Source organism: Engystomops pustulosus, chromosome 3 (assembly GCF_040894005.1).
Source record: "Engystomops pustulosus chromosome 3, aEngPut4.maternal, whole genome shotgun sequence".
In the NCBI taxonomy this organism is placed as follows: domain Eukaryota; kingdom Metazoa; phylum Chordata; class Amphibia; order Anura; family Leptodactylidae; genus Engystomops; species Engystomops pustulosus.
Genome location: NC_092413.1, coordinates 152,838,180 through 152,852,208, shown reverse-complemented (window position 1 = coordinate 152,852,208; position 14,029 = coordinate 152,838,180). Strand labels below are relative to the sequence as shown.

General features: G+C 39.5%; 1 protein-coding gene across 2 annotated transcripts in view; it reads left to right on the top strand.

The window, feature by feature from the left end:
- LOC140122120 (probable cation-transporting ATPase 13A5) overlaps positions 1–14,029 on the top strand; it is a 103,057-nt gene that overhangs the window by 35,601 nt on the left and 53,427 nt on the right. For both annotated transcript variants that reach the window (XM_072142608.1, XM_072142609.1), the window contains exons 9-14: positions 3,767–3,898; positions 4,841–5,011; positions 5,698–5,855; positions 7,073–7,261; positions 8,210–8,271; positions 10,038–10,188. In XM_072142608.1, coding sequence (XP_071998709.1) covers positions 3,767–3,898; positions 4,841–5,011; positions 5,698–5,855; positions 7,073–7,261; positions 8,210–8,271; positions 10,038–10,188 — 863 coding nt within the window. The remainder of the gene's footprint in view (positions 1–3,766; positions 3,899–4,840; positions 5,012–5,697; positions 5,856–7,072; positions 7,262–8,209; positions 8,272–10,037; positions 10,189–14,029) is intronic.

The window sequence follows — 14,029 nt, the reverse complement described above, 5'->3', positions numbered from 1 at the left end:
GCCATGACCTCCTGGTCACACCACTAAGCCCCAAACTTTCTCTCACTAATGCTCATCGGTCCATGCTCAGGGACCGTGAGGAAAATGGGATGATCCTGGGACTCTGTGATAAATCATCATGGAACTCTTTCTGGCATGGCCTGGTGCCTTGGACCCTGAAAGTCTAAAAATCTAGTAGCCCTCCTTAAGCTTTTACACAGCCTTGAGAGACTAGGTCATCCCACTCTCAGACTCCCTAGAGGAGTGCAGCTTTCTTTTTCCTGAATAAATGAACAAAATTACTTTCCCATACTATATTTTAGTATTATGTTTAATTAACTCCGGCTTACATTAAGTACAGTTTATACAGGGACAAGGCCTAATTCTCTTAGAGCTTGCAAAAGTAAATTTCCACTTAAAACGTGCTGTATATTATGTTACCATTTAAATGGTTTATTAGTAATAAGCATGTTTCATAAATGTAATATACAAAACTGAGTGTATGTGTGTATGTATTTCCGATAAAGAAATCTGCACCGTCGTATTTATAATCACCAAATTATGCACAGCCGCTCCCCGTGACTCTGGGAATGTCATAGACTAGGTTTTGAGTCGAAATCCCTACCCTCACACTTTCCAAAATACACTTATTAACCAGCATATACAAGTGCCTTTGTCTGCTACTGCTGCTGTGGCAGTTAAAAGCTGAGCTGTGATTGGTTGCTGTTTTGCCACTGACCATTAATATGACCTCTGAGCTTTGATTGGTTATTATAGGCAATGGGTATAAGACAGCTCATGTGTGAGGAAAGATAGATGGAGAGAGACAGACAGACAGAGACAGTCAAGCAGACAGAGAGACAGTCAGACAGACAAAGAGAGAGAGACAGACAGTGACAGTAAGAAAAGTAACAAATAAAGACATCAAGACCGAGAGAGTCAGACGCAGAGACATTCAAAAAACAGAGACTGTCAGAGATAGTAAGAAAGAAAGACTTTGAAAGAGAATAAAAGAAAGACTCAAATATGTATAGAAAGATATACATTTATACATACACTCACCGGCCACTTTATTAGGTACACCATGCTAGTAACGGGTTGGGCCCCCTTTTGCCTTCAGAACCGCCTCAATTCTTCGTGGCATAGATTCAATAAGGTGCTGGAAGCATTCCTCAGAGATTTTGGTCCATATTGACATGATGGCATCACACAGTTGCCGCAGATTTGTCGGCTGCACATCCATGATGCGAATCTCCCGTTCCACCACATCCCAAAGATGCTCTATTGGATTGAGATCTGGTGACTGTGGAGGCCATTTGAGTACAGTGAACTCATTGTCATGTTCAAGAAACCAGTCTGAGATGATTCCAGCTTTATGACATGGCGCATTATCCTGCTGAAAGTAGCCATCAGATGTTGGGTACATTGTGGTCATAAAGGGATGGACATGGTCAGCAACAATACTCAGGTAGGCTGTGGCGTTGCAACAATGCTCAATTGGTACCAAGGGGCCCAAAGAGTGTCAAGAAAATATTCCCCACACCATGACACCACCACCACCAGCCTGAACCGTTGATACAAGGCAGGATGGATCCATGCTTTCATGTTGTTGACGCCAAATTCTGACCCTACCATCCGAATGTCGCAGCAGAAATCGAGACTCATCAGACCAAGCAACGTTTTTCCAATCTTCTACTGTCCAATTTCGATGAGCTTGTGCAAATTGTAGCCTCAGTTTCCTGTTCTTAGCTGAAAGGAGTGGCACCCGGTGTGGTCTTCTGCTGCTGTAGCCCATCTGCCTCAAAGTTCGACGTACTGTGCATTCAGAGATGCTCTTCTGCCTACCTTGGTTGTAACGGGTGGCGATTTGAGTCACTGTTGCCTTTCTATCAGCTCGAACAATCAGCTCGTCTGCCCATTCTCCTCTGACCTCTGGCATCAACAAGGCATTTCCGCCCACAGAACTTCCGCTCACTGGATGTTTTTTCTTTTTCGGACCATTCTCTGTAAACCCTAGAGATGGTTGTGCGTGAAAATCCCAGTAGATCAGCAGTTTCTGAAATACTCAGACCAGCCCTTCTGGCACCAACAACCATGCCACGTTCAAAGGCACTCAAATCACCTTTCTTCCCCATACTGATGCTCGGTTTGAACTGCAGGAGATTGTCTTGACCATGTCTACATGCCTAAATGCACTGAGTTGTCGCCATGTGATTGGCTGATCTGTGCTTTGGTCTGATGAAAGAAAGAAAGACTTTGAAAGAGAGTGAGAGAAAGACTCAAATATGTATAGAAAGATATACATTTATGCATACACTCACCGGCCACTTTATTAGGTACACCATGCTAGTAACGGGTTGGACCCCCTTTTGCCTCAATTCTTCGTGGCATAGATTCAACAAGGTGCTGGAAGCATTCCTCAGAGATTTTGGTCCATATTGACATGATGGCATCACACAGTTGCCACAGATTTGTCGGCTGCACATCCATGATGCGAATCTCCCGTTCCACCACATCCCAAAGATGCTCTATTGGATTGAGATCTGGTGACTGTGGAGGCCATTTGAGTACAGTGAACTCATTGTCATGTTCAAGAAACCAGTCTGATATGATTCCAGCATTATGACATGGCGCATTACTGTCCAATTTCGATGAGCTTGTGCAAATTGTAGCCTCAGTTTCCTGTTCTTAGCTGAAAGGAGTGGCACCCGGTGTGGTCTTCTGCTGCTGTAGCCCATCTGCCTCAAAGTTCGACGTACTGTGCGTTCAGAGATGCTCTTCTGTCTACCTTGGTTGTAACGGGTGGCGATTTGAGTCACTGTTGCCTTTCTATCAGCTCGAACCAGTCTGCCCATTCTCCTCTGACCTCTGGCATCAACAAGGCATTTTTGCCCACAGAACTTCCGCTCACTGGATGTTTTTTCTTTTTCGGACCATTCTCTGTAAACCCTAGAGATGGTTGTGCGTGAAAATCCCAGTAGATCAGCAGTTTCTGAAATACTCAGACCAGCCCTTCTGGCACCAACAACCATGCCACGTTCAAAGGCACTCAAATCACCTTTCTTCCCCATACTGATGCTCGGTTTCAACTGCAGGAGATTGTCTTCACCATGTCTACATGCCTAAATGCACTGAGTTGCCGCCATGTGATTGGCTGATTATAAATTAAGTGTTAACGAGCAGTTGGACAGGTGAACCTAATAAAGTGTCCGGTGAGTGTATATATATATATATAGGGAGCAACACCTAGGGCAATGCCGGTAGCAACACCTAGTAATAAATAAATGTCATATTTAAAATAATGTATAATTGAGCTACGATAACAGTGTCTGCATTGGATCAATCCTTAAAACTATCCCCTACACTTTTTCTTGCTACTCTAGAGAGTAATCAGCTATTGTTTTTGGGAAAACTCTTACTGACAAATAAAATGACTTATTATTGCAGACAAAAAAATTTTGAATGTATTTGAATTTGAATAACTGGCAATAACTGTCACTCATTTAAATATATGCCCGAAGCATCACTGATTCTCCAGTTTTGCAGCAATCTGATTTTTCAGATTTTTGATGATTGGTGTAAAAACGCAAATAAAGAAATAGTTAACAGTAAATTGGGTAAAATGAATAGCAATGGCATCTCAACTTTGAAATGAATCCTTACATGCATTAGAAAAGTTCTGTTAGTAATATTGTTATGTGGAATATACATAAAATATTCGCATTAGAGTGCGATGCAATGTTTTATCTTACCTAAAATAATTAGACATTTATTTCTCTTTTTAAAGAACTTGAAGAAGTTCAGTCTCAGTCCCTGGTTCCTGGTGATGTCATTGTTCTGGGTGGAAACAAGCTTTACTTACCATGTGATGCTATTTTAATCAGTGGAGGTTGCACTGTGAATGAGGCAATGTTAACCGGTAATGTGGATATCATTATTTTATATTTTCATAATGATTTTATTTATTGAAATTGTTGTTAGGCATTATTATTTAAAGAGACCGTCTCACCTCTCTCATAATGTAAACTTCTGAATAAATTTTTCCATTGTTATTTTGTCTATAAATTAAATTAAGGAGTAAATTGGCAACTGTGTTTTTCCTGAACTTAGGTCAGGTTCGGGTCAGAGTTTGTCTCTTTTAATGACATTTCGGGGAGTGAGGATCCTGTCCAGTATAGGACTAAGCGATGTCAGCGGCATTTAGCAGGTTAACAGTTACTGGTGGGGCTTCAGGTACAACTGAATTTTCAAACAGAACTCAGCTGAACTGAACTTTCTCCTCTCCGCCTATCACTGCTTGGTACATGCAATTTGTAATTTAGTCAAAAAGAAAATCACTTTCAAAGATACATTGGGAAATTATCAAGAATTTTGTAATATTATACCTTTTGCTAGAATCCATAAATGTTGACCCAATTAATCTGCTAATATATTAAAAAGAAAAAGGAAAATGTTTGAATAAACATAAGTATTTAGACCGTCTCATTTCTTTTGATCATCTTTGAGATGTTTCCTTCGTGATTGGGTCCACTTGCTGTAAATTCAGCTAATTGGACAGGATTTAGAAAGATACACATAGGTTTACAAAATGTCTCAGATGACAATGGATATCAGAGCAAAGTGATGAGGAGAAAAGAACTGCCTGTATAGCATCCTCTGTTAGGATGGGGAAACTTTTAGAGCGAACAAACAAAACAGCACTTTACTAATCTGGGCTAAATAGTAAAGTGTCATAAAGAAGTCTCAGCCCACTAAAACACAACAATTATGAGACAACTTTCCATAGCTATGTGCAGAAGGGCTAGAAAAACCCATATACAGATTGTTTGCATTAAATATATCTTTATTTGTGAATTTCAAGGTGAAAGTATACCAGTGACAAAGACATCACTTCCAAATGTCAATAACTCTATTCCATGGATGGCACAAAGTGGGGAAGACTACAAAAAACATGTCCTGTACTGTGGCACTGAGGTCATCCAGACTAAAAGAAGTAGTAATGAGCTTGTAAAAGCCGTAGTTCTGCAAACTGGTGGGTATATTGTACAGTATGTATATTGTTTAAAATATGTTTAAAGGGATTGTTCATTTTAACTAATCCTGTGTTGTTGGAATAGTATACTGAACATATATTAATCATAGCATCTGGCATCAGTCTTAGTTCACAAAATTTCCAATGTGCTTTCCACAAACTAAGACTGCATTGAAAAAAAACAAATGGGGGACGTATATACAGCTGAAAATCTTCGCCCGGATATATATCCCCCTGAGTCATCTATGGTGCCCGTCTCATCGTTCTGGGGTCGCAAAAAGGATAGAACATTTCCTATGTTTGGCCGTAAGAACGGCAGTGTGTCTCTATTTTCTATGGAGAGGGGAAGGGTGAGCAGCACTTACATCTCCTCCTCTCCAGTGCACCCAGCGTGTGCCCGCACGTTTGTGTGAATGCAGCCTAAGCATTTACATAAAATGTAATAAAATAAAAAAGACACTCGTTCCAGGAGAGACATTATCGTAATACAAGCTAGGGACAATTTGGGAAGCATTTCAATACGATGTAACGGAATTCAAATTTTCAACAAAAGATTTCATTGTTAACTGAAACTAAGGAAACATGACGACAGTGGCATAAGGATTTATACAGTTGACAGAGGGAAAATATGTAAAACCTTTAAAAAAGTTGAATATTTAAATAGTTTTATGTTTTTGTTTTATTAGGATTCAATACTGCAAAGGGGGATTTAGTAAGAGCCATTCTATATAACAAACCGATGAATGTTAAACTACATAGAGAGGCTATTAGGTTTCTCACCATACTTGTGGGATTTGCTCTATTTGGAGTTATCTATACTGCAGTTGTGCACAAAAAGAATGGGGTATGTATATTGTTGAGCCTGAACACTAAATATTTTTATCTTATATACGAGTGTATGTGTGTGTATGTATGCATGTCAGCTAAAGGAATTTGCACATCATTTTTACAATCACCAAATTTTGCACAGCTGCTCTTTGTGACTCCATGAACGTCATAGACTTAGTTTGAATCAAAATTTTCAACCCACACTTTTTAAAATACTCTTTTTAACCACCATATACAAGAGATATTGGCTGCTGCTGCTGCTTCGGCAGTACGAAGCTGGGCCGTGATTGGATGCTATTTCACCTCAGGTCATTAATATGAGCTCTGTGCTTTGATTGGTTACTAAAGGCAATGAGTGTAAGACAGTTTATGTGTGAGGTAATATGGATAGAGATCGAGCAGACAGATAGACAGACAGTCAGACAGAGAGAACCTAGCAGACAGTCAGAGACAGAGACAATTAGAGACAGTCAGTTACAGAGAGAGACAGTCAGAGAGACAGATAGATGCATACAAAATATGTTTTTGTTAATCCAGAATATTTTGTTATAGTTGAGAGCAGTTATTTACTATCCTGGGCAACAATGGGAAATACAGCTAGTTTACATTATAATAGTATATAGTACTTAATATGATACATAGGGTTCTTTTCTGCCATAACTCTACAGATATCACTATTTGTCTTCCAGAGACATGCAATGTATTGCTTACTTCCTTTTTGCCCTAATTTAGGAATTATTTAAGATTATATATAGGCTACTAGATGAACCTTCATTTATGTATGGTATCAATGCAAGCTAAAGAATACAGAATGCATAGTTCTGAAAGAACAAATTTTGTAAACGTAGAAGACATTTTATTTTTTTTATTTCTACAAATAAGTACAGATGTATGTAACAGTATAGACAGAAGGATGTATGAGACCCTGCATCAACCAGAGCAGGACTACTCCCCCATCATAACAGGTCCCATTCACTGCTTCAGCACAGCAAAGGGTCAGTTCCCACTATATGCAACGTTTGGTGTGGATTGACATAGTACACAGCCAATGTCACTTCTAGTGGTCAACAGTGGGATATATAAAATACTGTTATTTAACTTTTTATATTTTCGCGTAAAGCTTTAAAAATGCCCTCAAAATTCAGTAAATAATTACACAGCAATTCACATTAATTTAAAGACTGAGTTTGGTGATACGTTCTATATTTTCTAATTATTTTCCTTCTTTCTCAGGCTAGTGTTCACGACATTGTGCTTATGTCATTTCTGATGCTGACAGCCGCAGTAAACGCAGCTCTTCCGGCATCAATTACGCTTTGCCTTCTGTATGGTCAAACAAGACTAAAGAAAAAGAACATTTTCTGTATCAGTCCTCAAAGGATCAATGTAGCTGGGCAGCTCAATCTTATATGTTTTGATAAAGTAGGTTTCATTATGGTCTGTAACTTGTATTTTTTGCGTAAAGAACATCTACTAGCAGGATGTAAACCAAGCCCACTGACATACTGGTGTGTGCCCCCTATGCAGGATCCTCTCTTCTTTAAGCTTTATATGCCCTTGTTTTAAGAAGCAAAGACTTTAGAATGTTAATGAGTCTAAGGGGCTCCAGGTTCCATTAATATCTATGGAGTCCCTCATGCTCATTTGCATAGTTCTAAAATCCTCTCTTTGGTGGTAGATGTCCTTTATTATTTTGATGATAATCTATAATTTTTCTATGCATTAATTCTTTATTTCTTAAATTTAAAAAAATGGAAATAATCATCATGAGGGAAGGGGGAAAATGATCTTAATCAAAAAGTGATCTAAATTAGATATTAGTACTGTAAGATATAACACCTTTAAGGTCAGAAGTTTGTGACTGCAGTTCTACTGCTTACAAGGTCCTTCATAGTCCCTGTTCCCAAAGGAATTCCAGAATATTACTGTCAATGTGGCCATGATAGGCCTTTAACAGGCTCCCAGCTGTCATTACACTGATCAGCACATCATGTAAAGCGCTGATCGACATTTAGAGATAGCAGCACCTAGGAGCAGAGGGGCAACCCCTAAGTTCACCCTGGACACCTAATAGGGTCACTGCTGCGATCGATGCCAGCTAGGACTATAGCAGTTGCCACCCACTGAATATGGAGAGGGCTTGGTCCAGGTGCCGTAGTTTTGCCCAGAGGCAAATACCTGACAAATATATCAAGAGGTCTAAGCCTCTACATGCAAATGTCGCCACAAAGGGGCTTGGATAAAGTAATATGATTAATTATTCTGGTAATTGCTCTCAAACTTCAGAAAACTGGAAAGTTTATTAAGTGACCCATGCAGTATAGACTCCAATAAAACCACATAAACATGTATCAATTTATTTCTTTATAGACTGGCACTTTGACAGAAGATGTCTTGGACTTGTATGGAGTTCTCCCTTGTGAGAAGAACTGGTAAGTCTCAATCATTAAAAAGTTGTATGTGACCTCTGAAAGATCTTCTCCATTGGTGGTGAAGCTAAATTATTCTTTTCAATGTACCACCACTGGAGATTTTATTTGTTAGGGACTGTGCAATGTTTTTGTACCATGAACGTTATACAAAATGAGAATGTCTTAATAAAAGAAAATATTGGAAAATAAATTATATTTAATTGAAAGTAGTCTCCAAGACTATTAACTGGGTTTTCATTTGTTAATAGGACTCTCTTCTCCACCTACCCCTCATCTCACCTCTTGTGTCTGCTCATTTTAGCCCACACATGTATCATCGTACAGATATGAATGCAGTCAACAAATTGATTCCCTGCTTCTTCTGTTCCAATATTCCCCAGTCTTCTCCTGACCCCAAATCCTGGTCCCTCTTAAGACACAATAGGGCTGAATTATCAAGCTTAAAGTAAGAATGTTCTTAGTTGCCCATGGCAACCAATTACAGCTCCCCTTTAAAATATTCATGAGCACTGGTAAAATGAAAGCTGAGCTGTAATTGGTTGCCATGGGCAACTAAGAACATTCTTACTTTTAGACAACTTCATAAATCTGCCCCAGTGGGGTCATTTATCTTTTATATTTATCTTCTCATTTTTTTCCTCTTATTTCTATAACTTTTTTAGGTGTTTAGGTGTCTGATATATCTTTAAATTCCAGATGTGGATGTATGAAAAAGTCAACATTTTTGCCAAAATGGTGGTTTAAAAGTCAGAAATAGACTCCAGTCCTGGCCAGGCACAGGAAAAACTTTAGAAGAAGTTGCAGAAGAGTTTGAGACTTTTGTGCGACATTTTAATTAAGGTTGCAAAAATCTGATAAACTCAGCTTTCTAATTTATCAACCTCTAATAAGGTTGATAAATCAAACAAGTCCAAAACCTGGAAAATAAGTAACTATTAAATGGGTATTCCCATTTCAGCAAATTAATGTTTTATTTTATGATAAAAAGTTATACAATTTTCCAATATACCTTCTGTATCAATTCCTCACTGTTTTCTAGATCTCTGCTTGCTGTCATTCTATGGGAAGCATCTATGTTTACTTCCCGTGGACAGAAATCTGGCCATGGTCCCACAGGTGCATGGCTTTTTATGACTCACAGCTCTGATTATGCTCTATGATACTAACGAGCTGTGTACCTCTGTAACCATGGTCAGATTTCTGTCCACTGGAAGTAAACATAGAAGCTTTTTATAGAATGACAGCAATCGGAGATCTAGAAAACAGTGAGGAATTGATACAAAAAGTATATAGGAAAATTGTATAACTTTTTGTCATAAAAACAATAACATTATTTTGCTGTAATGGAAACACACATTTAGCCAATCACTAGTAACAATGGTGACCCACCTCAGCAAGTGATTGGCTGAGCAGAATTTTCTGTTTGTTTAAAAGGACAATGAAAGAGAGATATGTGAGAGACATTGAAAGCACTGGAACTGGTGAAGTTGGTGATTGTGAGGTCAATATTTTACTTAATATAAATTTTTAGTTATTCTGTGGATTTTCAAGTGCCACACCTGACCATGGTTTGCGCTGGTACTGCCGGCCGACTGAATCGAAGTTGCAATACAATGGACTACCCATGTTCGGGAGATGAGCTGTTTTTGGAAGAACCTTGGATAACATCTTTATGGATTCCCCTGAAAATTACTGAATTCAATATGTATTTAATTTATAAGATAAATGTAGTCAGGTATGTCACATGTAACAATAAATATTGTTAGTTTTCAGGATATGATACTTTTCACTTCCTCTACAAACCTACCCTGGAGCCCATTACTTCAAGCAATGACAAGCTGTCATTCAATCATTAAATTGGATGGAAAACTACAGGGAGATCCATTGGACTTAAAGATGTTTAATGGAACAGGCTGGGTAAGTCACAACATCCAAAATCTATTTAACCTCTTCCTGGTCTGGATCAGAGCCGAACCGGCATCGGGATTCACAGGGTGCCGGCTGTAATTAATTACCGACACCCCAGTGTAATACCCGTGATCGTAGTGGGCTCTGATTGAGGGTGTTTAACTTGTTAAATGCTGTGGTCAGCACAACCGTGGCATTTAGCCTGCCTCCTGGGGGTCTTTCTGCCATGATCGCATAGGCTGTGCATAGGCTGACACTGCTAATACCCTGCAATACATTAGTATTGCAGAGTATTATCATGAACAAGCAATCAGATGATTGCTTGTTCATGTCTCATGGTGGAACTAGTGAAAAAGTAAAAAAAAATGTTATTTAATAAAAGAAACAGTAATAAATCAATAAAAATGCCTATAAGCCCCATAACATATAAAGAGACACATAACCCAAAAAAAGTTTAAATCATAACACAAACCCCACATATATAGTGTCACCGCATCCGTAACAACCCATAGACTAAAAGTTATTGAACCCGCACGAACGTCGTAAAAAAAAACTGCAAAAAAACTGCCAAAAAGTATGATTTTTACCTATTAAATCCCACAAAAAATGCAATAAAAAGTGATCAAAAAACATATGATACCTTTGCAAAGTACAACATGTCATCCATCAGTTCCGTAGCTAAAAAATTAAAAATGTTATGCCATTTGGAAGACGGTGATGTAAAAATTACAGATTTGTCCCCACATTAGGGTTTTATTTGGCAGATTTAGTAAGTGGTAAGAAAAAATATTCAAGTCTGGTATCCCCATAATCGTAGCGACCCATAGAATAAATATAACATGATTATTAGGCTATACGGTGAACAAGAAAAAGTAAAAAATCCAGTACAGAATTGATGCCTTTCTACTCCGGCCCTCAAAAAAAGTTCCTACATTTTCAACAATATGTGATACCAACCCCAAAATGGTAACACTGGAAAAAGCATCACATCCCGCAAAAAAAAAAAATGCCATCACATGGCCCCAATAACGAAGAAGCAAATATTGTATAGTCTGCAAAAGGGGCCAATGAGGAAAATCCTGGTAGCTGCAGGACGCTGGTTCCCTTCTGCACCCTGCTGTGCACCCATAAAACAAGTAACGGCCACATGTGGGGGGTCTCTGTACTCAGTAAAAATTTTGTAACAAATTGTAAGGTGGGTTTTTTCTTTTTATCTTTTGGAAATGGGTAAATTTTAGGGCTAAATGGACCTATAACCGACAAAATTTGACCATTCTAAATTTTACCTCCATTTTGATTCAATTACTATGAAGATCTCAGGGGGTTAACAATCTTCCTAAAATCTCAGAATTGTTTGGATAAGTAACAGTGTTCAAAAGTTATAACCATATAAAGCGAGGCAAGTCAGAATCCAAAAAATGGGGTGGAGCCTTAAGCTATAAACTGGCTGTGTCCTTAAGGGGTTAACATTTTAAGTTTTTCTACAGCTTAAACCTATCTATATACTTATATCTACTTAACACCTAAAACTTTACTTGCCAAGCAAGACATCTCTTTACATTTTCAAAGCCTAAACATCTGAAACAAAATGATGTCAATTGAAGGAAAACTTCATTTTGATTGATACTTTGGAAGGAAAACATTTTCCTGCTGATTTCTTTCTTGGTGGGCTCTAGCATTGTGGATTTGTTCTGGCTCCTGTTCATTGGGTTTCTGTATTGTAGTAAAAATTTGTAAAAGTACAAATAAATAAATAAGAAAAAAAAAACAATAATCAAAAAGTAAGCAACTTTTACAAATAGTTTGACAGCTCATAAGTTGAACTATGTAACAGAAATGTTGCAGGCTAAAATATCCTACAAATAAGTTAGGCAGAAAATGTGCTGGCATGTGAACATAGGGTATTTCCTAATCATTACTTTCTCCAAAATTTGTTTTATTTTCGCACAAAGGGATTTTTTTTCACCAGTAAACCACCAGTAATCTCAGGTATCATTTGAAATATAATTTTAAGCATTTTTCTTTTGTGTTTGAAGTTGCCCATTCACATACGAAAAAATCACCTTTTTCATGTCTCATTTTCCTTGAAATGCCAAAAATTTCCTCCTTATGCCATCTCCATGCCAAGTGGCTTTTGGGGGTGTGAAAGTTGCTGTCCTCAGCCATAGAGTTGGCCAATCTGTGGCTTTCTTGCCCCGCATCTGTTGTCTATCTATACCTGTGTCAAGAACAAGAGTAGGTCCTAAATCAATTCTATGCCAAAAGGACCTGGCATAGAACTGGCTGACTGCACCCTGACAGCTGGATATATCAGGAGGCTGGTGCCTATAAGTATATCAGGTATGCTTGGAGGGGCAGGGTTTACATCAAGCACTGGTGCCCCATGAGCCAGCATGAAATACATTTTTCCCTTAGAGTTTTTTTTTCCTGCAGTCATTCCATAAAATCATACTGGTTTCCTGAGCTTTCTTGAAGAATTGTTCATGTTCTGTTACAGGTAAATCTAGTAGTATCTCCCATACCAGCTCACGGTATGTTATGGCATCTAGCATCACATGTGACCATAAAGTGTACCCTACATATGTCATATAAAGCCCTCACACCACAACTGGCCACACTGTGCACCACTATATATTACATATATCTCTCACACCACAACTGACCCCACTGTGCATCCCAATAAATAAGATATACCTCTCACACCACAACTGGTGCTCCTCACACTATGCTCCTCATATATATCATATATACACCTCACACCACAACTGACAACAGACAACACAGTGCCCATATATACTTCTCACACCACAACTGACCACACTGTGCATCCCAATAAATAAGATATACCGTATATACTCGAGTATAAGCCGACCCGAGTATAAGCCGAGACCCCTAATTTTACCACCAAAAACTGGAAAAACCTATTGACTCGAGTATAAACCGAGAGTGGGAAATGCATTGGTCACAGACCCCCCCAGTATATAGCCAGCCAGCCACCTATAGTGTACAGCCTGCCCAGCTTGCCCCCAGTAGTATACAGCCTGCCCCCAGTAGTATACAGCCTCCCCCCAGTAGTATACAGCCTCCTCCCAGTAGTATACACCCTCCCCCCAGTAGTATACAGCCTGCCCAGCTTGCCCCCAGTAGTATACAGCCTGCCCAGTTTGCCCCCAGTAGTATACAGCCTGCCCAGCTTGCCCCCAGTAGTATACAGCCTGCCCAGCTTGCCCCCAGTAGTATACAGCCTTCCCAGCTTGCCCCCAGTAGTATACAGCCTGCCCCAGTAGTATACAGCCTGCCCAGAATTTAAAAAAAAACCAAAAACTTATATACTCACCGTCCGGTGGCCTCGATGCGCAGCGCTGCTCCCCCGATGTCCGCGCGGCTCGTCTTCTGGCTTCCTGGTTCCTCTTCTTGCTTCAGCGCCCGTCTTCTGTCTTCTCTAACATCGTGGTGAGCGCCGCCATTGTTCTTTCCCGGGCGGCAGGCACATAGTATGACGCGCCGCTGCTGACGTCATACTAGGCGCCGCCCGGGAGAAGAACAATGGCGGCGCCCAGCACGACGTTACAGAAGACAGAAGACGGGCGCTGAAGCAAGAAGAGGAGCCGGGAAGACAGAAGACGAGCCGCGCGGACATCAGGGGAGCAGCGCTGCGCATCAGGGCCACCGGAGGGTGAGTATATAAGTTTATTATTTTTTAAGTCCAGTATTGACTTGTGTATAAGCCGAGGGAACGTTTTTCAGCACATTTTTTGTGCTGAAAAACTCGGCTTATACACAAGTATATATGGTACCTCTCACACCACAACTGGCCACACTATGCTCCTCATATATATCATATATACAC